Source organism: Mixophyes fleayi, chromosome 2 (assembly GCF_038048845.1).
Source record: "Mixophyes fleayi isolate aMixFle1 chromosome 2, aMixFle1.hap1, whole genome shotgun sequence".
Taxonomy (NCBI): domain Eukaryota; kingdom Metazoa; phylum Chordata; class Amphibia; order Anura; family Limnodynastidae; genus Mixophyes; species Mixophyes fleayi.
The window spans coordinates 21820564-21846350 of record NC_134403.1 but is presented as its reverse complement, the minus strand read 5'-3'; the positions used below and the strand labels follow the sequence as shown (position 1 = coordinate 21846350).

The window sequence follows — 25787 nt, the reverse complement described above, 5'->3', positions numbered from 1 at the left end:
CTCCACTTCGCCCACTGTGTGTGTATTTATATATTCTGACCATTATACAAGAAAAACACTTAATTATTTAATTTGTACTTTAGCTATTGTTCATTCTAGAAATTGAAACATTCTAAAACGATTCTGTACTGGACATTCATCATAACAAAGCCCCTGTCACCATTGCCGTTCTCAGAGCTCCATGCTCACTGACCTGTAATTAATATGTCATGATTTATTCATTGGAGATGGTTTAGAAATCACTGCCAGACACTACACCATACAATTATTACTAGTGTGTTGGACTACATCAGGTTCAAGCCATGTATGACTCTACCTATTAGGATAAGTACTGGAAGGGTTAATGAGATACCACCCCCCCCCCCCCCCCCCTCCCTCCCTTGCACATGATTAGGGATAGTCTGCAAATATACCTAAGAGTGGCAGAGGCAGTGGGTAACTGTGCCACAGAGTAGCTCAGTTCTGTCATTACCCAGCACATCAGTGAGTAGGTTAAATGGGAGGGGGCTGAGTCTCCTCCTGGGGGCTGTCCCTTCCTCCCCCTGTGACAGTCTATATAGACAGGGAATCCCCTGATCTCTCACAGAGAGACAGATATGGCATCTCTAGGGCTGACAGGCTGTCTCTTTCTGCTCTGGACCTGGCTGGGGATCTCTGTTCACTGTGGCCCCCCATATGAGACCTACTACTTTGACCAGAAGGTAAGAGGGCTTGCACAGGTCATGCAGGGTGGTCTGGGAGATGAGCAGCCCCACTGACTTCAGCTCTCTAGGGGTTAAGGAGACCTCTCATCCCATCACGAGTCTGTCTCTTCCTGTATTTCGCAAGATGTGTCTCTTTATGTGCAGTCTGCTGACAGCTCAGGTTACTTTGTAGCAATGTCTGTGATCAGCTGACCTGGGGTGCTGTGACCACACCTCAGGTGTCCTGGGGTAACCAGGAGCTGTATTAGGATGCTGATTGGATGATTGATCTCCATTGAAAGTGAAGCTAAATAGTAAAGCAGCTTTTAAGCATTTGCAAGTGAGACATTGGTAATATTTATCCCCCACTAGTTTTGCCTTCTCAGTAGTTTCAGGTGTTAGGCTGCGTTATTGTCAGACTGGGTGGTCCTGTGTTACAAATGCTGAGAGTAAGGGGTTCATTTATTCCAAGTTAATGTCTTTGTATGAGAATTTGGGCTTTTACAAAATGTTAAATGGTAGCGTCCGGTGAGCAACTTATGTTTATCCTTTTGTTCTTATCACTGGAAGCCTGTAGCATATTTAGATTAACAAGTTATAGGGGTAAGAATTTATAAGTGTTTTGAATAAGTTTGACTTTCACAAAGCAGTGGGGTGTTTCTTTCTAGAGTCAACACATTTTTTTTACTTGCTACTAAAGGCTGGTTCACACCTAGCTGCTGTTAGTGTAATAGCATTAGAAATATTCTAAATAGCCTCTTATGGGCTTGTTCCACAGTTGCCTTGTAAGGTTTAATACAGTGTTTACAAAGTTAGAACCCAGCGTTCATGCACTGATGTGTGCTAGCCGTACAATAGTTTGTATTGGTAAAAACATAACACATGGAAAATGCATTTAAAAGGTGTTTAGATTGCAAGTTGTATATCATGTGAAAATGAGGCCTTGATTATTTTTTTCCTGTATAAGTACAGAACTCTAATATTATAGAAAGCAATGATCATAAGAGGATCAGACCTCTTCCTTTCTAATACTGCAAGTATAACCGTGACATGTGATATTGTGAACTTGCATAAATAAAGACAAGTGAGATGATATTGCTCCTGGACCTGAAAGTACCTAAAATCTCAGAGCTCTATAAAGTGTTCCAATAATTGGAACACATTGTATTTTTTATTATTATTATTATTATTATTATTATTATTATTATTATCCTATATTTGTTATGCGCCCCAAGAGTTCCGCAGCGCCGTACACAGCAGTTCCATAGATTTGTCACGTAAAAAACTAACTTGTACAGGCTGTGTTTGTGGGGTGTTTTAAATTGACAGGTAATGGCACCCATAAAAGTTTGGGTGGGGAGGGGGTGGTATCAAACTGATTTTTATTCTGAGAACATGCATAAAATGCGGAACATGAAATGTGGTTATAGCTCTTGTCTATAAGGGACTTTCTTGGGTGGAAATCTGTAACCAACCAGACAGAACAATTCCACTGATGTCATTTGTGGCAGCACAATTCCCAATTAGAACCCGGACTAGAGGTTTAGAATCCTCTGTAACTCTGTATAAATACTGTATCTGTTCATTCCCTCTTCTAGTTCCAGAAAGGTGACATTGTCTCTGACCTGTTATAGGGGTCACGGTTCTCCCAGGCAGATTATTAAAAGGTTGGCCCCAGGGGGGTTATAAGTAGATTTTCTTTATTTTCCTTCTTACAGGAGCAGATTTTATTGAGCTGTGATCTTGCACTATAAAGCATCTTGCATTGGTTTAAAAACTCGAATAGATCTACAGAATTCTATTGCAAATCCCCACTGATATCTTATGTCTAATTTCTAAAACCTTGTTGGAATTTCAGTGACCCTTCAATAATCATATCCTCGATGCCCTGTTTGCACCTACTGCGTCTCATTACTCCATGGTAGAAAATAAGCTGTCATGGCCAGGTCCTCTCCACCCTACGTCTCATGTCTGTCACCCTCGTACAACTTGTTGTCCAGTCTTATTATGCTTAATTGTATTAATTGATCTGGCATTTTCTGCATCTGATTATAATTATTGTGTTCATGTGTTAACTTACAGTGCGGAATGACAGGTTGTGGTGTATTTAAAGGGACGCTATGATTACATCTGTATTGTGTACGCCTTACTTTTAGAAACCAAGTTTATCTTGTGTAGATAATATTTTGTAGTGTCTGTTTTTGTGTTTACTGTCTTGTTGTTGGTGCTACAGCTGCTTCTTATTGTCTCTTGTCTTCATTGCCGGTCACTTCTCACTCTTGCGAACAAGAGCTGGTTAGATTCGTTAGTGTTACTAACAATTAAAAACCGTTTGAGTTACTCCCTCCTGTTCTCCTGTTAGATCTAAAATTCTGATCCAAGTTTGCCTGCGGTGTCAAGTATATCTGGAAGTGCTTCAATCAGCTGGAGAGAATTGACACAGACCAAGTTCTGTATAAAAGGAATATTCTTTGATTTATTGATACAAAGATACAAGTTTTTATAGCCTACTAAATAAATGAATCCTACATCATGAGCATAGTCTATACCATTAATCTATGAGAAGCGCTACTGATTAACTTTCTCACGTATTCTTGAGGTGTTTACTTTCTCCCCCTTCTAAGGACAGATGAGCCTATTATTTTTAACTCAAGGGGAGCTGGAGGTTCATCTCATATATACCACAACGGCACAGCTCCCACACTACGAGCTGAACATGAAGCTACTTATTCTCATATCATGATACATTCTTCAGGTGTTCTCGATGTCAGTTTAACCTCAAGGCCGTGGGCTTACATCTTGTAAAACTGCAAATCGGCAGAAAAAAGAATAATCTATTTTAGCAAATAATATTTCTATGTAAGTTACAATAAATTGCTGAACAAAGGGCTTATGAGGCCTTAACAAAAAATCATATTTAACACTCCCCTTCTCCCTTTAGATAACCAATACCAATGAAGAAAGTTCTCTCCATATGCTGCTATTACTGCTATCCAGTGCCGTTTGGGTCGTCTCGTAGCAATGAAGAGTATGAGAGCCATGTTCTCGTCTGCTTAACCGCTAGATGGATCTAGACGTGCACATCCTCAGGGTTCTGTTGCTGATAGATGACAGAGCTGATAGTTGATAGAACACTATAGTACTGTTTACTACTGTATTGCCTATTAAGAATTCTGTTGTGCTGGCTGTCGCTTCCATATCGGTGCTGTGATATACTGTGCAGTTAGCAATTATTTAAGGTAAATATTATATTTCAGTAGGTGGCTCAGTGGTTAGCACTTCTGCCTCACAACACTAGGATCGTGAGTTCAATTCCCGACCATGGCCTTATCTGTGTGGAGTTTGTATGTTCTCCCTGTGTTTGGGTGGGTTTCCTCCCACATTCCAAAAAACATATTAGTGGATTGATTGGCTGCTATCAAAATTGACCCCAGTGTGTGTGTGTGTGTTAGGGAATTTAGACTGTAAGCCCCAATGGGGCAGGGACTGATGTGAGTGAGTTCTCTGTACAGCGCTGCGGAATTAGTAGCGCTATATAAATAAATGGTGATGATTATGTTATACCATGAGATTGGACATGTCGTGGATGAGGGTGTAGTGTCCATCTCCCGATCCCACTGCTATCACATAACCTCATCAGCCCTAGTTCAATCTACAATAACTCTCCAGTAAGTGCTGTCATACTATCTCTTTATGCGATATAGCTGTACTATTGTTCTCCCAATCAGTGCAGCTAATGTACTTGGCAAACCTTGAATGACTATTTTAATAGCGCAATACAAACAAAGGACTGTACGAAAAACACAATAGCTTGTTTGGCAATAAGGAAGTACTTGTTATATGCTGCCAGTGAAATGATATATTTTTATGCGCTCCTAATCACAGGGTCACACTGCAGACACAACTTTCAAACACGGGCCGGAAGGGTCCGTCATTTCCTCCCTACTTAACAGCCGGCATCCTGAGGCCGGCTCATTTACCCGTAACGACACAATCACAATAGCCATTCACATTGCATTATAAAGCCCTGCGCTATTAAAGCAGATGTCCCTATAATGCTGTAGTGTGGTGTAATGGGATAGTCCACGTGTTGGATAATACACCTTCAGAATAGCTCTTGATAAAACGAGTAGTACACTTGGCGCTCAAAAGTCGCATTTTTAAGTAACACTATATAAATTCAGTGTTTATTTTCTATTTTACATTAAAAATACAGTAAGCATAACACTCAAATGTTACCTCAATCAGGGACAGCCTCTAGATTCCTAGTGTGACTGCGTTCTCTATAATATCGGTTCAGCTCAGTCATTGGCTGCCCTTCGTGTCTAGGTAAATCTCAGATTTTTAAATGGATTAAAGCTACAGATCCAATGGACTAGTGGCTGCGTTATCGTGGAAAATTGAAGGATATTTTGTTTTGTCTTTACCAAGCTGTTTGAAGAAAGCACTTCAAAAACTCCGGGCTACTGTATTTTAACAGCGCTTTAAATCTCCAATATTAAGGGTGAGGTTTAGAGTTTTTGCAAATTTTTACGCAAATTTACCTGGAAGTTAAATACATCCGCTCACGTTTAGAGTTGCATAATGCTCAGGCGCTTTTCTAAATAGGCTTTAGTTAGTACTTGTACAGCAAGTGTAGCGTCTACTTTTGTGTAGACACAAAATAAACTGTCTACAAAAGCACACAAGTCAGATGTAACTTTAACCCTCCATGTACTTACTTTACTGCACTTCCATATGATCGCTCTGATCCGCTTCAAAGACTACGGGGCTAATGGTATTCAAATACGCGCAGCTCACAATACTGGCGCAAGTTGTGTGTATGCGCCTTGCAGCAAATTATGACTTTCAAAATTACAATGCGCAAATACGCTTGCGTCCAACTTTAAATTGCTGGTAAAAAGATTAGAATGTCCTTACGATACTAGGGCTGCACTGAGTTTGCATCTGACAGTCGCTATTTGGTCTATAGGATTGTCTTCCAGCGTAAATATTCTCAGTCATCCATAAAGGAGAAGCTTCCTGCATGATGAGGCAGATAAAACCCACTGAGCGGGAAAGAACAGTCATCCCACATTAATTGAGATTGTCAATAGCGGCTAATTCAGAATGTTTACTATGACATGTGACCTGTGTTCCGCTACTGCACTTTCAGACACAACAGTTGCACTCTGATATAACATTTATCTTATGTATGTTAGTGGGAGAATCTGGTTTTTGTTTTGTTTTTTTATTAAGTTTTTAAATTGCATTTCTAAAACACGGGAATTGTGGGTAATGCAGCCAGTGTGCCAAGCAGAGGGCCCAGCTGACCTGAAAGCAGGACGGGGACCATTTTTAAGGCTTGTCAAATAGAAAGAAATGGTGTATGTCATACTTGCCAGCCCGGGCGACTCCTGAAATACGGGTAGATCTCCTGGACTCCCGGGAGAGCAGGCAAATATCCAGCAAACGGCATCTTGCTGTCAAAATGACGTATCTCGCATCATTTTGGCACCGTCCCCCGCAACATTTTTGTCGCGTGGGGGGGGGGGGGGGGCAAAATATGGCACGATTCACCACGCCCCACCCCTCCCGCCCTCCAATCAGGCCCCCCTGCCTGGGATCTCCCGGAAAGAACTTTAACAAGATTGTCAAGTATAGTATATGTGGATTTATTTTTCTTAAGTTGTTGCTGAACATCAATGCTACTAAAAATCTTCTGCACTTCTGTATCTATCTGGACAGAGAACAAGAATGTGTCTAACACTGGTACCAGCTGTGACCCAAACGAAGCACAGACCATGGCTGCCCCTTGCCCCAGTCTTGTACCAGGTCTGTCTCTTGTGATGGTATTTTAGCTAGGTCACATGATTTTTAGGTAGGTCATGTGATTTCCTACACACCTTATATTATGATGTGCTTAGTATCACTGTGTGTGATAGAGAACGTTAGGAAGTCACATGATTTCTGCTGTACAGTCAACTCAACAGAATTTGTGGTTGCTAAAGTATTAGGAACTGAAGATAGCCCGTATAACCCCTCAGCCATGAATCACCAGGCATCTGCTTTCAGTTCCTCTCGTCTGTTTAGGGAGAGCTGTTCTGGGTAAAGAACAGATTTGTGGATTGTTTTGTGTTCCAGTAATTATAAAATGTAAGGATTTTACTTGGTGCTGTGCAATTTTTGAGAGCCACAAGGGCCATGCATCCTACATCAAACCAATAGAAGAGGGTTGAGGTAGTCACACTTGTGAGAGTTTACAATCTAAAGTGGGCTGGAGACAGGGCCCTATCGTTGTCCTTTTTTTTTTTTTTTGGGGGGGGGGGGGGGGGGGCAACATTTTTGGAAAGTGAAATTAATTTTACAATATACTTCTGAAAAGGAAAAATACCAAAAATGAAAGACAAATGTAGTAAGGTCTTAATGTATCACCATGGATGAAGACAATGAGTCACACTTGGGCTTGAGGATAAGTGAGTAGGAGAGACAAGAATGGCGACAGGCGTAAGTGACATCCCCCTCTCCCTTCACATCCTCACCCTCCGCTCAGTCATGCCTCCCGTCTACTAAACCGTTCTGGTTTTAATTAGTTACAAAGATTGACGGCACCCATTTAAAACCAAGTGGAGCTGAGTTTTAAAAACATGGAACATAAACATTGGAGGTGAGGGGTGGGTGCAGGAAGCCGGATTTTAAATTAATGATGAGTTTGTTTTTGCCTGCCGTATATTAGCCTGGCGTGGAAGGCATGGGGGCGTTACATGCGTTTTAGCCTAGGATGGCCTGAACCCTAAATCAGTCACTGGGTGGAGGAAATGTAACATGTGAGACAAGGTGGAGGCCAGCAGGATGGACTAAGCAGTGTCGGGGTTTGCTTCTCGGCGAAGGTGCGGGTTCAGTGACCTCTTTCAGAGTGTAACATAGCCAGGGGAAACGTTCCATGGAGGAGCTGCTGTAGGGAAGTCCTGGAGGGGTGTGTGGTGGTAACGAGGTTTTGGCACAAGCATAGTGGAAGGTTGGGAGAGACTTGGGCTAGGTACACACTGGCCCGATTATTGCGCGAAAAACCTCCAATCATCCAACCGTTTAGTCACATGTCGTGTGAGTGTATATAGTGTGTATAGTGACACAATGATCTAAAGTCGCCCCAAAGTGCCGATCATCATTTCATTTGGTTGGTCATATGATGTAATATTTTCTGACCAATCACTGACCGATCATGTAGTGTGTATCTCATGCTCACGATCTCCATAGAGTTTACAGAGTTGGGCTCTTTTCAGCTGATGCTAGCGATGAATGTCCTGGTGAATAAATGTAGAGAGCGCTGTAGAAGGAATAATTAATTTGTTAGTTCTGAGACAGAATGTTTCATTTCAGAGTCACACGAGCTAACGAAATTCGTTAGGACATGTGGATAGGTATAACAAGGTGGTTTAATCAGTGTGACAATAATGAATGAATGAATATTGTGCTGTCATTCTCTGAAGACTAGAGGACCAGATGAAGAGCACATATCTGAAGGTAAATCGTGTCAGTGTGTATGGATGAATCGCCAGACTGATCGGACCTTCAGTCGTAGGTACAATAATTTGAGATAACAGGTCGGTCGAAAAATTCTGCAGTGTGTACATAGCTTTATGGATCGCTACATGTTAATGAGAATTGAAATTTAGCCTTCAAGGGAGCCAGTGTAAGGACTGACCGTGGGGACCTCGTACAGTTGAGGTTATGCTATTGATGAGGGGAATATAGCAGACAGCACTGAAGTGGGGACAGTTTGTGGAGGGGAAGACTTGCTAAGTTACAATCGCCAAGCCAGGATGAGTGCACTAACCAAGACTTTAGTGGCATTGTGTGTTAGTTAGTATGGGGTGTATATTAGGGAGACTGTGAGTGGTGGGATTTGGCTCATAGCTGGAAGGATGGGTTAGTCGTGGATTTAAACATGGGAACTAGATGAGGTGAATGTTGGCTATGGCTGAATATTGGAATGTGAGGAGCATGGAGTGTGGGAATTTAACCAGTTAGATATTAAAGTTCTATATTAATATAATAATGGTAAATCCATGCTGGAATAATTGGTAAGAATTTGGCAATATGGGATGGAAAAGGAGGGGATTAAGGATGATTTTGGGTATTGTTTGTGTGGTGTACTGGAAGCCATAGTCTGTTTATCAGTTTCAACTCTCAAATTTAAGAAGTACATGTAATGTATAAATGTAATATGTCTACTTATAGCTACTTATATCTACACACTTACTGCCATTGTCCCCTAAATCCAGTATGCTTCTGTGCAACCTGCGTATTAATGTGACGTTTGTGATTTATACTGTTTGCATTGTGAATTTTGAGGCGTTTTCAACTTACAAAGGGCTAGATTTACTAATGTGCGGGTTTGAAAAGGTGGAGATGTTGCCTATAGCAACCAATCAGATTCTAGCTATCATTTATTTAGTACATTCTACAAAATGACAGCTAGAATCTGATTGGTTGCTATAGGCAACATCTCCACTTTTTCAAACCCGCTGTTTAGTAAATATACCCCAATGACGCCTTTTTAATAGCAATGTCCTGTTTTATCTGGTCAGTATACTAGGAGCTAAATATTCCCTGCGCTCGCTTGCCAAACATTGGGGTCATTTGAACAGCTGCTTTGTGTTGAGGGATGTCAGACAGAGAAGAGTTTGGGTTTGCAATGACCTGCATGTGGGGGGTACAGTTGCTCAGAAAATAGAAAGATTTGCTGAGCAATTGCTGCTGTGGAATTGCCAATATTCACCCAAAAATGTCTTTGAATCCGCTTTTGTACAATTGTAGTTTTCCCTTAATTATTCTTCTATTCAATTATTTTACTTTTGTCTGAAAAATAAGGGTAATCTCATAAAAAGTAGGAATTTGAGCACTTGTATGAAGTAACATTAAAGCATGATTAGTATATCTCCGCTCACGGCCTACCGTGGACTGTGACTCTCGTCACGCTCAGATTTAATTTGCATTTGAACTTTATTTTACTATAACAGTGAACGCTGTCAGCCAGTTATACAATCCGCTTTACTGACGCTATTAGCAATCAGATCCCTGGTTGCTTTCTGCTAATTGTTAATGACATTTCCGGGAGGGAGTTGTCCTTCAGAGCAGATTTGGGTAGTAGTCCATGCTTGGCTCCTTACCCGTAGGTCAGGATCTCCTGACCTATGATGTGTTTATTGGAATGGCCAATGTATCTGACCACCAGAAGCACATCAGGGATAAAGATGTCTCTAGGTGACCTGAGTTTGATAATGTTCTAGTTTTGGAGGTCAGACTGGGCCCAGGGGGATTATCATGTTTTGTTTTGGTAACTTTAGAGGATGACTTTGTTTGTGCAGAGCTCTCCGCTGATTACTTGCCAGCAGTGTCCCCATCTGTATGTCCTGCTGATCATTTCTCCATCTGCGGCTGATGCAGTGTCTTGTTTCCTGTGAGATTTCACACTCTGAATAATAGGCGGTGATTAGGAAAAGAGTGTTCTTGTCACTCTGGAGAAAATGTTTTTAGTTACCAAGTAACATCTACTGGTGACCACGCTGGGTTTCATAGTATATTCTGTTATATAATCAAGACTCTGGTTTTCTTCCCCCCTGAGCCCCACCACCTCTAACTTTGACCCTGCCATCGTTCGGTTGACATGCTAACGTAAAAGCTGCTTTTCCCAAACTGCACAGGGCACCGGCAAAATAAGAATACCATAATTTTTAAACTAACAACCAGGATGTCTATGAACTGAAGTTTGCTCAGGCCATAATATCCACCCTTTGTGACCTCCAAAACATATTGGTCACAAGACCCTATCCCCATTTGTCCTGTCAACTTGTTTGAAATGGGAGTTTGAATTCTATAAATTCTGAGCATTGTGAGTTGGGAGTTCTTGTGTGGATAAGACTCTTTTGGAGAAAACTGGGATGTTTTCCGGGAGGTCTGGGGTGCAGGTGGGTGTGTGGGGGCGGGGCTCTAAGAATCGCCTCATTAGCCCCGCCGCCAAATGGACATCACTACTCGGAACCAATAAATACGGGCGAGGCCACAATGACGCCACTAAGCCCTGCCCCCTCCATTTAGTTTACACAGAAAATTCGGGAGTCTCCCGAACATTCCGGGAGAGTAGGCAACTATGCTTAAAGCAAGTAAATGGTGAAAGGAACAGTAAGGGGGTAACTTGCCGGTTAAAGGCATCATTGGACCTGCTGAGTTGGCAAAATGTACCTTTTGGTATAATGGTAAAACTTATTGAACTTCAGTCAAAGCTGAATTTTCATTTTTACAGTACAGTTATCCTTTAATCACTCACTCAGAAATTTCTGAATTCTACAAGCACTTCTTTTAATGTGTTCATAAAAAGGCAGAACTTTTATATCTTTTATTTGGGGAAAATTGACTAGCTCGTATCTGGTAATCACACACTTGCCAACTCTCCCGAAATATCCGGGAGACTACCGAAATCTGGGTCAGACTCCCGGGAGAGAGGGCAATTCTCCCGATTCCCGACCAGCTGTGGAAAAGTAAATGGAGGGGACGGGGCTTATTGGCGCCACGGATGCGTCTTTGTGGCCCCGTCCCCTAGTTTTATTGGTCAAAAAGGATGGTGACAGCATTGGGGACAGGGCTAACGGTGCAATTCTTCGATCCCCGGACTTCCCGGGACACGAGCTGCCAATGTTGACATCTATGGGTAATCATATATTTTATTTAATGTATTTATTTCCCCCCCTCATGGGCCACTGGTCGTTCAACATCTCTAACTCTGATATAACTACGCATCAGTTGTGGTAACAATTCAGATACACCTTACTGCTATGGCTGTCATAGCTAGAATGCCTAGACCAGGCCCGGCCAACTAGTGGATCTCCAGGTGTAGTGAAACTACAAGTCCCAGCATGCCTTGCCAGCTGTTGGCTGGCTAACTACTGGCAAAGCATGCTGGGGCATGTAGTGTTACAACACCTGGCCTAGCCACACTGCGGGTGACTTACTTTTTCATTGGGTTACTATGCAGAAGCAACTCCTCAGTAGCCATGGCAACTGACACTCGCTGAGGAAGATGGGAGCACGGACTGTTAATTTGCAAAATTTACAGTTTGGATGGAGATAAACTATTAATATTCTAATTGTCCCATTTATTCTAGTTTTTATCATACGTTGACGTTCCCCAGGTCATAAACCTGAAATCTACTACTCCGTTCTTTTTTTTTTGTTGCTTTTAATATCCTATAAGACTAGTGTCTCAATCAACAAAGGGAGATTCTCACTTCCTGCCCGGTATGGGGTGGGCACGATGTGGGCGAGGTGAGGAAATCCTCTTCACTAACCCTATCTTTTCCAGCGGAGGAAATTGATCAGACAGGATGGACATCGCAGCAGCAACTTCTTGTTCATTGTTTCAAATTTAGGCATATTTAAAGGTTATCCTTATTTTGCTTACATGTTACATTTACAGGTCTATAGTTCCTAACCTCAGAATGAGCTGTGAGTCCTGTAATGTGAGTGGTACCTTTGCTGTATAACCCTGCACCACCAACCAGATTTTTATCTTTGATTTGGGATACGCAAACTTGGCATTGTATGGATTATAAGTGAAGCCTTCTCTGATAAATCGTATAAATAAATCCTGCTCCCAAAATTTGATTGACCTCCCCTGAAAAGCTTATAAAGAGAGGTCCTGTTTATTCCATTAATGATGGGGAAGTGTCTGGATCTGCACCAAAGCTCTCAGCTGTCCTGAGCGCCAAGCAGGAGCCAACGTTGGGGATTCCGGAGCCGCTGGCTGCCTTTCTGTCATGAAAATGAACTCTCTGTAAATGCATTTGGTGTTTTTGGGTAGGGGGATGGGTTTTTTTTAAATTAAGGATCAAAGACTTTCATTTAATAATACTTATCCTATAAAGACAGCCAATATATATTTTTTTTAAATACTGAAGTGCCAAAATGAGTAAGAGGATCAAAGTTGTCTTAGTACTCCGGTAAATGGTAATCTGCCACATATCGTAGGGTGTATTGTCTAAAAGCAACCATGAAACTTAATACTATAAAAAGCGATAGATTTATTGGGCACGTTTGTTTATATATGAGCAGAAGATAACCGCAGGTGGCATCTAACCACCCTATGTGGTAGTCCCCTTTTGACCACACTAACGGGAACCTATGAAGTTAATCTGCACACCTAGGTGTGTGACCAAATTATACTACAATCCTGACTGCTGGTGCTTGTTCCCGAGAGGCAGGATCAACCCGTGTATGACTAGCTGAATGGTGCACTAAACCCCAGCACTGCTAAGTAATGCAAGGTAAAGCCTCTACTACAGTCGGCTGCAGCCCCCCTCCCCCCCAGCACCTCTTTAGGACAGTGTGGAGGGGATTTAAAAGAGGTCAAAAATCAGATTCTGCAGGCATTTGAAATGCTGTGGTGTCACTGGCCCTGCCCCAGTGTATGCATCAACCAATCCACACCATGCATTCTGCACAGCAGGTCTGCAATGCTGTCACTCACACTCTGCCTGCTTAGAGACCACCCTACATAGCAACCTGCTGCAGAGGCGTCAGCATAATGGACATATTTAATTCTAAACACTCCAGTTATTTCTTGTATATTCCGGTTATACTTGCTCTTTAATGCAGTGATATCGCGTGGACACTGACCTTTGTGCATGTCTGCAGATCGCTTTAGTATGTGTTGTATTTCTAACATAAGGCACTAGTTAAAATAATCTGCAAAATCTTTTCAACTGGACGATGTGTGTATGACTTAGAATAGGTTACCCCCATTCCACTCCAGCGTCCCGTCTTGTTTTACCAAGATGAAGCGTTTGCAGAGAGGGGGTCTGAGCGAGAGGACCAATGACGAGGAGTATATTTCTTTTAGTAGAAGTTGGAGAACCCAGGTTAAACAATGCTTGTTGACTGCCGACGCATTTGCAAGATGACTTTCAGGACCTATTTCTGGGCTCTTCCACTAAGTGATTGGATTGTACATGTAAGTTTATTGTTCTTAATATTCCTCCTCAGATTGACCACTTTGGATTTTGTGAGGACGCCACATATCAGCAGCGCTATCTAGTGTCTGATACCCACTGGAGGAAGCCTGGGGGCCCGATCCTGTTCTACACTGGGAATGAAGGAGATATCACCTTGTTCAGTGATAACACAGTAAGTGTGTGTGACGATACAAGTGTACCTGAGAGTTTTACACAAATATCCAGGCTTTATATGGGAAATACATCCAATTATTATCCAGAATGGATTATATAATATTGTGTAGAGAGAGCAAGCGGCTAACCGAGAGCCAATTATCATTTACTATGAATTTGGTCCTTGTCTTGTGCCAATTCTCGGCACACACAACTTGTGGGTTTCTACACGGTGCCCAAAACTGTCATAAATTTTCTTTGGTAAATTCCCTTTTAATGAGCCAGAGTTCTATAAACTACACCTCAGCTGTGGCCTTTGAGATGGCAATAGCAAAATTAACTTTGAAACATGACTTGTTTGTAGGAAGGATGACCGACATTTCTCAATATACAAATTGCAGTTGTCTCCGCACTTTATCTTGCCCCACAACCTGCCCCTCAACCCTGTACCCGCTCAACTGCTTCTGCCTCACGGCACTTGGTTAATCTCTTAAACCTGTCTCCATTGGCACATTCCCATCATTCTTTAAACGCGTGTTCATTTTAAGAAACCGTTTATCGACCCAACCTCACCCTTCAGTTACCACCTCCTTACTTTTGCCTCCAAACTACTGGAACATCTTGTGTACAACCCCCCCATCTTCCTGTCTCAACTCTCTGCAATTGGTCTTCTGCACCCAATATTCGATGGAGTCTGACCACAAAGTATTCAATGATCTACTTACAGCAATGTCTAAGTGTCACTTCGCTATATTCCTCATCCTGGACCCCTGGCACACTAACCAGCTTCTGTCCTATCTGTCCCACACCCTCCTGGTCAACTAGTTTCCTCATTAAACCTTCAGTTACTCCTCTATGTTGACGACACCCTTATCTACCTCTCCTGTGCTGACACTCATCCTTTCTACTATATGATGTGACCGATGTATGTCTGCAAGCTTTATATGGATGTCCCAATGCTACCTAAAGCTCACAAGCTTCCCCAGTACCAAAGTCTCCACCTCCTCTCAAATTTCCATAATAGCCGTCCATACCACAATGTCTATGGACTCCCGAGCCTACTGCCTTGGTTATACCCTTGGCTCTGTCCTCAGCCTTATTTCTCAAATGTAATCTCTCCCACAGTACTGTCTCCTTCACCTTCAAAATACTAATAGAATATTCCTTTTCATACCCAATATACAACCACTGCTTCAATCTGTCCAAAGTGCTGCGGGGACACTCTTCATCCTTTCGTTTCTCCACATCCACCAAACCGCAAATACCCTTCAGAGTACAATTAAAATCACGTCTATGCAGCTACCCGCCCACTGGAGCGCCCTAGTGTCTAAGCTACCCGCCCACTGGAGCGCCCTAGTGTCTAAGCTACCCGCCCACTGGAGCGCCCTAGTGTCTAAGCTACCCGCCCACTGGAGCGCCCTAGTGTCTAAGCTACCCGCCCACTGGAGCGCCCTAGTGTCTAAGCTACCCGCCCACTGGAGCGCCCTAGTGTCTAAGCTACCCGCCCACTGGAGCGCCCTAGTGTCTAAGCTACCCGCCCACTGGAGCGCCCTAGTGTCTAAGCTACCCGCCCACTGGAGCGCCCTAGTGTCTAAGCTACCCGCCCACTGGAGCGCCCTAGTGTCTAAGCTACCCGCCCACTGGAGCGCCCTGGCTACTGTCCCAATCTTCACTCTAAGCTACACTTGTTTCACTTATCTCAGCTTACATATCAATGACTATTATAAAATGTATATTCTTTCTCCTAGGGGTTTATGTGGGATGTAGCGGAGGAGCTTGGCGCTATGTTGGTGTTTGCTGAGCACCGCTATTATGGCCAATCTATGCCTTTCGGTAACCTATCATACAGTGTAAGTATTTCCCTGGTAAGGTCTCAGACTAAGCTCTGATAAATCAATCTTCCCAAATTGGGAAAACTAAACTGTCCACTTTCTTTTCCAGGATCCCAAACACTTGAATTATTTAACCTCTGAACAGGCTCTTGCAGACTTTGCTGTTTTAATTCGGTTCTTTAAGGAGTCCGCCGATGCCAGAAATAGCCCTGTGATCGCCATCGGGGGGTCTTACGGAGGAATGTTGGCAGCTTGGCTGCGAATGAAGTACCCTCACGTTGTAGTGGGGTAAGTACTGACGTTACTACATAAATTTAGTGATGACTGCTTTTTGAGATGACCTGATTAGAGCCATCCAAAAAGGATATCCAATATCTGCAAGACTTCTTTTTTTTATTTTTGTTGTGTCTCAGCCCTGATATGCACTTGGGCAGATCAGATCATGGTCTGAGACATTAGGGTGCTTGACCTAAGGTGTCCTGATTCTGGCTGTAGTTGGGGACTAGTTAAAGAGCCAGCAATTGGCAACGAGAAAGCTGAGCATGTACAATGTAAACTATAAAACCATTTAACAAACAACGGTGCATTATTTGTAAACATGTATATATCCTCCACTCACCACTGCAAGGTCTGTTTTGCAAATGTAATGCTCCACCTAGCCTTAACCCTTGGTTAGATACTATAGCAAAGTTTCCAACAGTGTCCGAAGTTGTTAAAAATGGAGTGTCCACTCTTCATGGGTTAAGAAAAGTGTACAAATGTGCACCCCACTGCCGTGTCATTGAAGTAAATGTTATTGTGTGAAATGCTATTCACTTTGTAATTCAAACCTGCTGATGAGACATTGGTAAGGGGCGGGCATGTAAGCATATCTCTTTCACTGAGCAGAAAGAGCACTTTGATTTAGCTGCAACAGCCTGTCTCAAAGCAACATTGTTAGCTAGGTGGGCGGTGCTATTTACAAAATGGGCCTATAGGTGCATTGCCTTGAGTCCACAAACCTGCGCTATTCCATTAGTCAAAATGTCAACCAGTTTTGAGATACTGGAAGCAATTACGACAGGTGCAGGCTGTTAAAATACCAAATGGGTTAAGTAGCTGTTATGGGCAATACCTCAATGTCAATCTGTGTTCTATATATTGGTTAAGTGTGCTTATTCTAAAGGCAGTGTTCTAGTTTAAAAACAAATCTACTTTTGTATGGCTTTTTGAAGATGTTTGCTTGGAGGACTCAATTGTTTAAGAGAAATACAAAACTGTCTGAGCATTCTAGGGTCTGAAGCTATGCTGAGATATTTAATGAATTTGTTTTGGAATGATTCATTTTTATTTTTCTATTAAACTGCAAGCAATGATTTATTTCCTTCCTCTCTCAGGGCTCTCGCAGCTTCTGCTCCTATTTGGCAGTTTGAGGAATTGGTTCCCTGTAATTTATATTATCAAATTGTGACAAAAGACTTTAAAAAAAGTGGACCTGGATGCGATGAAAGTGTCTCCAAATCTTGGTCAGCCATAAACCGTATGGGAGAAACTGGTAAGTCTATAGCTGTACAGAGAAGCCATATGCATATAATATGACCAAACTTATTATTTTATTGGTCCCCAATGGCTGTGCCTAAAACACCTACCATTCTTTACAGTGTCCTTTTAGATCAATCTCTGAATGATCCTGTTCAGATGTTACTTTTGCTGGTGGCAACAATCTACTAATGTGTGCAATCATTTGCCAACTGCCCTATCCTCATCATCATTTATATAGCGCCAACATATTCCGTAGCGCTTTACAATTTGGGACAAACATAGTAAACTAATAAACAAACTGGGTAAAACAGACAAAGAGGTGAGAAGGCCCTGCTCGCAAGCTTATAAAATGTAGACTTAACCTCATGTATCAAACTCCCATTGTCCCATAGATTGTATTTCGGCCCAGCCAGGCTGCAAAGGTAAAAGTGACTCCTAAGCTAAATGATCCTGTCACACACAACAATGTTGGTCTGGGGGTAGTTGTGTAACGGGTAGTAATAGGGTAATGTAGTGAGGTTAAGAGGGTGGTTGAGGAATATTATAAGCTTGTCTGAAGAGGTGGGCTTTCAGAACACTTGAAAGTTTGTAGACCAGAGGAGAGTCTTATTGTGTGAGGGAGTGAATTCCATAGAGTGGGTGCAGCCCAAAAAAAGTCCTTGAACCGGGAATGGGAGGATGTAATGAGGGTGGATGATAGACACAGATCTTGTGCAGAACGGAGGTGTCGAGTTGGGAGATATTTTGAGACAAAATACTCCCTTTTTAATGTTGGTTCAAGGCTCATGGGACACAAAATTATGACTTTCCAAGTCTAGTGGGTCACTGGTGTTAAAGGGGCCACACGCAAGCTTATCCTGAGGTATGACTCCACTGATTGGGTCATTGTTCCATTCAGGGGTACCAGATCAGATATGGTCTGGCTGCTTTCATCTCGGAGCAAGTGGCTGAATCATTCCAGCTTTGCTGCAGTGTTTGATCATAAAACACGTGAGCACAGGCCAACAGTCATCCCCTTCAGACTACATTTTTCATCATATCTAATGATCCTGTTGATTAACACGCTCCGTATCGGTCATTTCGGTGGTCACACACTGTCAGATTGACAATGTACCCAATATCTTCTATGTTTACAGAATTTGAGGAAAATTTGTCTCATGTGAAATGTCTCCTGAAAATTTGTGCAGACTGGTTTTATAACTTGTTTTTTTTTTTGTATTATTGTGTTTTTAACTAACCATTTACAAGATGAATTGCTTTGTTTCCCTCTCTGATAGATGAAGGTATCCGATGGATGTCCAACGCATTTCACTTGTGCTCTCCACTTAAATGCAAGGATGATGTTGTAGCATTTAAAAACTGGCTGAGCGAGACCTGGGTGAACCTGGCAATGGTGGACTATCCATACCCTGCCAACTTTCTGGAGCCTCTGCCTGCCTGGCCTATCAAGGTAATGGGAGCACTGCAAGAAGACTTTAGGAGTACATCTAAAGTGAGATCCTGAACTCTACTTTACTGGAAGAATCTCCCAACTTACTAGACACTTATCTCACTTCTTGCTCATGTAGGAGGTGTGCAAATTCTTGAAGAATCCAAAACTCGGGGACAAGGAACTGTTGGAGAACATCTTCCAGGCCATTAATGTGTATTATAACTACACTGGGGACACGCCGTGCCTAAACACCTCTCAGACGGCCGTCGGGAGCCTTGATGACCTTGGCTGGAGTTATCAGGTAATGGACAAATGCAAATTTTTGCGTTTTTAGGTGACTGTACAGTGTGTGCATTGTGCACTTGAAAAGACACAAGAACTGGGATAAGGAACCACTAAATCTCAAATGACATGGTACCGGATTACCACCACACTCCATTGTAGATGGCATATCCCACATCTTTAGTGTTCTGCACAGCCAAAGACCTTTCAGTTAAGCTGCTGTTACATCATTGGCTTTGCTGCAGTTAATTAATCCACCCAATGCCTCTGTGCAGGGTAAGCCTGCAAGCCTGTCATTCACACTCTGCTCACTCTGGCATAAAGCTCCTCCCACCTTACATTTCGGCCAGCATAAGGGATAGAAATAGTATCACTTCATAGAGCCAAGACTGATAAATCTATTGTAAGAACAGGAATTTAGAGAACAGTGAAACAAGTCAAATCAGACAGATTCTTAGTGATCTGAATGGTTTTCAGATGGATGTATAACAAACTGTTAACATAAATACACTGGAACCTAAACTCAAGATGTGCTTCTACTTTACTCCATTTTTTAAGGTAGAAAACGATCTCTACATCTGTTACTTAGTTTTACCCAGTTAAATTTAATAAGTACTGAGCCAACTGCATGCAACACAACACCAACACCTCCCTACATATGCCCAAAGAGTGTGTTGTGACTGAATTGGTAGTTTTATGGGTTATATATAGAGATGCTCACTGACCTCCGTGAACTGGTTTTGGTTTTGGATCTGGATTAGCTTCGTGTTTTGGATTTTTTAGAAAAAATGCTAAAATAACATAATTTTGCTCTTTTTTTTGTTCTTACATTATTATTATTATTATTATTATTATTATTATTAACCGCAATAACACTAATTTCAAGTCATTTGCGGTCAATTTTGACCACCTCACAGGTCACAATATTATTGTCATACACTTTCGGACAAATACTGCAGCGACCTGGCTGGATGGTAAGCGACAGAGCAATGACACAAACACACGGCAGTTCCTAGCACATCTAGGACACATTGGCACACAGCAGTGGCAGAAAAGATAAATGTGGGTCCGCCCTCCCTCCCACACCACGCTATGTTGGAGCTTATAAAGGAATCCAAAAATCGCGAGATCAGAGATCCGACGACGTCACGATGACATTTTGCTTCGTTTCCAAATCCGAAAAAGTGTGACGGTACCGAGCCGCCTCTGTACTCGGATCTGCTAAGTTCGGGTGTATTCGGTTCTCGGGAAACCGAGCCTGAGTATCTCTAGTTATATAGCAATACTTGGCTTGATTCTGACTTCAGGGTAACTTTTAAAGTTTATATGTCAACTGGAAAGTCTCACTGAGTATCAGGACCGTCAAACCCACTCCATGCTTGTGGTGTGGCCAGACTGCAAAACACAGGAAAACTGGGTGAAACTTAGGAATTTTATACCACTAGAAAATTATCATATTTGTTTTTTTCTGTTTGTTTGTTAATCGAGAACTTGGTCAGTTTCTATAGAACAGTATGTTTTTGTGGGTAGTATTCCTCAAGGCCACCTCCCAAACAATCTCCTATATGCCTATAGAGCCAGTGAATTGAACCTTTACATTTGTTATCTAACTTGACTTATACCGAAGGTATTCTTATTAGAATGGAATAGGTTCCTCTGAGGTCATTATGGGTCATGGGTTTGACAGGTCTCGCTCTCCAGTGGGACACTGTAACCCACCAACTAAATTCCCTTAAACCTGGGAATGAAGGAGAACCCAATAGAACCTGTGTATCTACCCCATGAAGCCAGTGCACTCATTATCTTGCATAAATCCTGGATTATAAGAGAAGATCTTATGATCTAAAGTAAAGATGAGTCAGTGCAGCATTTGCAGAAAGCCCTAAGTTGTAAAGTGGGAATGATTTGACCGTTAAACTTTCCAATTGAACCCAGTGTGGGCATGGTGGAGGCCGTGGTACCACGCTGGACCAATTGAGAGGCTTTAGCTTCCATTATAAAGGTGGCTAAGCCCAATCTTCCAGAGAACAAGTTGGTTTTCAGGATCCAGACTGGTTTTGCTGTAACTCTAATGATAGATGCTTGATAGCATAGCCATTCTTACAGCGGAGATCTAGCCCAGCCAAGAAAAGGTCTCCAAGTCTACACTTTAGATAGCCCAGGGAAAGTAAAGGCAAACTGCTACACAGGTCAATGGTTCGACTAGACCAGGGGTAGGCAACCTGCGGCTCTCCAGGTGTTGTGAAACTACAAGTCCCAGCATGCTTTGCCAGTAGATAAATAAAGTGGACATTGCTCAATCAATTTATAGGCTATAGCAGGTGCTTGAAAGGGAGGGGTTATCCTGAAAGAAACAAACGCACAGAGATCCCCCAGCACACTGCTATAGCCAGTAGATAACCAGCAGATAGGTGGCAAGGCATGCTGGGATTTGTAGTTTCACAAACACCTGGAGAGCCGCAGGTTGCCTACCCCTGGACTAGACCAAGATTAATTCTAAAAACGTTAAGTTTGGGCAATAGTATTTTCAACAAAACTTTATCTATCCTAGTATCCTAATACATTCTCTAGGCTAATTCTCATTCATTGACTGGTATTGAGCTGAAACTTCAGAAGTCCTTTTCTTAATAAGACTTTGCTGCAAAGTAGACATATTTCCTACAGCGTTCAAGTACCCCCCCGACTCCTCCACCCCCCCCCCCCACTGCACTCAGCAGGGTGTTCCGTTTATAATAGAACCTACATCAAACAATGCTGCAGGAACCCTCATGTCTTTCAGATACTTAGACATGTCTGAATTCCAGAGCACGAGATATCCACGCTGATTTGGAAATAAAGAACAGCGTTTAGATGTATAGAGGTCGGATACATGTCTGGCTTAACATTCTTAATTGATAAAAGTGAAAAATGATCACCAACATTTTCTTTTTATTACAAGAAAATTATTGATCTCTGTTCAATTTGAGGTTTGTTTACTGATGGCAGGTTAATGGGTATGTGTTTCTGACTGCTCACTGATTCTCTTTATGCAAAGCAAGTTGTAGCATACACTGAAGCTGCAGAAAAGGTAGTTTCTACGTCCATAGCAGCGGAGAGAAGATGAACAAAGCATATGAAGTTGGTTAATAGTTGTCTGTAACCATTGTATTCTGTAAACGTTGGTATCCTGTTACTGGTATGTAGAATACTGACGCTGAATGATGACTCTTGGTGTTGTGTTCGTTAGGCGTGCACGGAAATGGTGATGCCCTTCTGCTCGGATGGGGTTACTGACATGTTTGAACCACAGACGTGGAATTTCGAGGCTTACTCTGAGGCTTGCTATAAGCAGTGGGGGGTCAGGCCGCGCCCTTCCTGGATTACATCAAACTATGGCGGGAAGAACATCAGTTCTGCAAGCAATATAATATTCAGGTAAGATGGCTGTCAATGATGTCACCTCAAATCTACTGTGTCCCCTTATTGTCCCATCACCCAGAGTTATTGTGACAATGTGATTGAGGTGTAGAAAATCTATTTTATAGTGTAGTATTTTAATTAAATATTTTGACATGCTTTCTTTACAATTACAGTTAATAAGTGCTGAGAAGCTGCTATAGATAATAATAATAATAATAATATAATATTATTACCTTTCGCAAGTCACATATAGCAGCATGTTAAATGATCAGGAATTGGATCTGAAATGTTTTCAACTAGTGCCCTCTTGTGGCCTTTCTCTGTAATGACAGCCTTTGCGATAAATTGTACAATGTTGAAAATGATTGATTTGGTTTAAAAGGACTAAGAATTTAAATAATCAGATCAAATCTTTTTATGTCAGCGATAAAAAAATATATACATATTTCCCACATTTATAGGAAGAAAAATATTCTACAGACAACTGAGCATTATTCTGCTTCAGCTGTAATTCTGGTGGGAGCAGTAATGGTTAGCTTGCAGCCTTGCTCTTTGACAGCTGATTAATTACCCCCCATTGTTTGCCAGGAATTGCATTTTCCAAACTTTTTTTTATTATTTCCAGTAAAGCACATGCATTTTATCTGTAGATGTTGCCCAAATTGTCCCTTCTCTGAATCCAGACGCAGGAGTTTAGACTAAAAGGTTTGCATTTTGTCCTAGTTTGCCAATAAGTTGTTTAAAGATGAAACAAATGTTTGTATAGTACAATTCTCTACTTTTTACCATGTGTACGTTGACACAATAATTTGATATCCGGAACAAATGAGTCCAGCGTGAGGTCATTCTGTAACCTTTACAATGAATACAGTTTGATTGTCGTGTAGCTCCGTTCAAGCTGCTGCTCTTACCGTTATTAAATAATTAAAGATAAGAATTCCTACGGTGCTTCATAATAAACTGCTGACTCATGTTACTTAAGCTATGCATAAACTTAGAAGGTTCACACATGTAATATCCTTCTGAATAGTTGCAAATTGAAAATCTAGTGTGCACATACTCCCCACGTTAATGTTGCCTCTAATCTAGTTTTAGTGGTCCCTTTTTTTAAATATACATTCAGGAGCACATTTGTGGGATATTCCATATATCATCTATTTATATAGCGCTACTAATTCCGCAGCGCTGTACAGAGAACTCGCTCACATCAGTCCCTACCCCATTTGAGCTTACAATCTAAATCCCCTAACATACACACACATAGACCGAGAGAGACTAAGGGCAATTTAATAGCAGCCAGTTAACCTTCTAGTATGTTTTTGGCGTGTGGGAGGAAACCGGAGCACCCGGAGGAAACCCACGCAAACACAGGGAGAACATACAAACTCTACACAGATAAGGCCATGGTCGGGAATGGAACTCATGACCCCAGTGCTGTGAGGCAGAAGTGCTAACCACTGAGCCACCATGCTGCCCATATAAGTGACAGTCCTTTTGAGTCCACATTGAATCCATGGCCGAGATAGAATTTCCTAGTGAGGCTGGAGATCCCGTCTAACTTAAACCCATTGTCATGCTTTTAAAACCCAGTGGGAGAAGCATTGGCCCTAAAGGCTGCTATGTAAATGGCATTGAAGAGTTTTTCTTTAATCTAAGCTCCATATACGTTGATTTATGATGTAGAAGCAAAAAGTGCATCAATCTGTCAGTTAGTCGATGTCTCTCTCTTGCAGTAACGGTGATCTGGATCCATGGTCAGCCGGTGGCGTGAAGGAGAGCCTCAGCGAATCGCTAGTCGCCATCCTTATATCCGATGGAGCTCACCATCTGGACCTGCGCTCCAATAACGCCTACGACCCCAAGTCTGTGATCCAGGCTCGGGCCTTGGAGGTCTCCTACATGAAGAAATGGATACAAGAATACAGAAAGCAATTCAGTATCGATGGGCAATAAATGGATTTTGGTTGCTTATCTGATAAAGGGACCTGTCTGTATTTTCTCAGGACTTAAATATTGGAACTTTTTTTTATTTTTTATTGCCTTTATAGCGGCCAATATGAAATGGAAAGTCCGATCTGTCTAAAGTTGCAGGAATTCTTTTCCATGTAAATTTGCTGAGCCATATTTCTGGACACGCGTGTAAATAGCATGACCTCACTGGTGAAACCGTTTAACAAACTTGAAAATATACCTGCGAGACGCATGGTATGCAGTATATGGGGTATTTTACTTTATTTTTGTAGAGAATCTGGCACTTTTCCTTCAATCTTCAGTACATTCCATGTCTGGCCAACACTAAAGCAGGCTGTTTCCTTTGTCTACAGATAAATTTAGTAGCAACATGGACGGAGATACAAATGCATGATAATTTAGCTTATTTTTTTAAAAAATAATTATGCCCTATTACTATGCAATTTTGTCCTGCATCTCTCCCTGTCTACGCTGTAAGCAGTATTTATGTACCTCTTAATGCAGGGTTTCCCAAACCCAGTCCTCAGGGCTCCCCAACAGCGCATGTTTTCCATATCTCCTTGCTGGAGCACAGGTGTATTCATTACTGACTGACACTCTGTAACAGATCCACAGGTGGTCCTAATTATGTCACATGTGATCCGGAAAACCTGCACTGTTAGGGAGCCCTGAGGACTGGGTTTGGGTTGTTAATGCAATGCATACATTATAGCTTTCAGATCATATGCTCCTGCATCTTGTAATTTTATAGCTGGGCATGTATATCTGTAGACCTATAGATGTCACGTGCTGTACACTACATACATACATACATACATACATACATACATACATACATACCTGTTAAAGATGCTTCCATAAACGTGAGCGTATATAGAACAAAAATAATTGATTGAACTTAGTAAACAAAGTACTTTAATCAGAGTAGTTGTACTATGCAGTTGGTCAGTCCTGAAGGATTGGGAATGTATTAGGATTTAAAGGTCATGATGCAAAATAGGATTGTCCCTGAAATTCAGGGACTGTTGGTGACTATACTGCTGCCCACTGACTGTGATTATAGGTCTGTATATCCAGTCTTGGGGGTATATTTACTAAACAGCGGGTTTGGAAAAGTGGAGATGTTGCCTATAGCAACCAATCAGATTCTAGCTGTCATTTATTTTGTACATTCTCCAAAATGACAGCTAGAATCTGATTGGTTGCTATAGGCAACATCTCCACTTTTTCAAACCCGCAGTTTAGTAAATATAACCCTTAGTCTCCCTAGTACCTGATACACAGGGATATAGATGGTTTCCTACTTCCATTTGCCCACGTTTTGGTAACTTTTCCCTGATGGGAGGCAGATACTGTGCTGGCATATGTCTAATGTAGAATTTTCTAATCTGTCAAGGGGACTGGATCCTTCTCTTTGTAATCAATGTAATGTTTTGGTGACATAATTTCACATTTATCAGGTTTTAAAAGCTTGTCTGGTACTGAGAAGTCCTTACACAGCAATAAAACTCTGACTTTGAATGTG

The 25787-nt window shown here is 41.9% G+C and overlaps 1 protein-coding gene across 1 annotated transcript; it reads left to right on the top strand.

Moving 5' to 3' along the window:
• The first annotated feature begins 545 nt into the window (after positions 1-545).
• Positions 546-25787, top strand: PRCP (prolylcarboxypeptidase). The gene is made up of 9 exons (XM_075198631.1): positions 546-701; positions 13704-13844; positions 15574-15675; positions 15767-15945; positions 17034-17191; positions 18456-18628; positions 18747-18911; positions 22119-22306; positions 24025-25787. The coding sequence occupies exons 1-9, from the start codon at positions 597-599 to the stop codon at positions 24242-24244; spliced, it is 1431 nt and encodes a 476-aa protein (XP_075054732.1). The 5' UTR covers positions 546-596; the 3' UTR covers positions 24245-25787.

Bases quoted from the DNA above. Each gene is read 5' to 3' on its own strand.
- PRCP (XM_075198631.1), top strand. From the start codon at position 597: ATGGCATCTCTAGGGCTGACAGGCTGTCTCTTTCTGCTCTGGACCTGG. The intron at 15,946-17,033 runs GTAAGTACTGAC...TTCCTCTCTCAG, and splicing joins TACCCTCACGTTGTAGTGGG to GGCTCTCGCAGCTTCTGCTC. The intron at 18,629-18,746 runs GTAATGGGAGCA...TTGCTCATGTAG, and splicing joins TGCCTGCCTGGCCTATCAAG to GAGGTGTGCAAATTCTTGAA.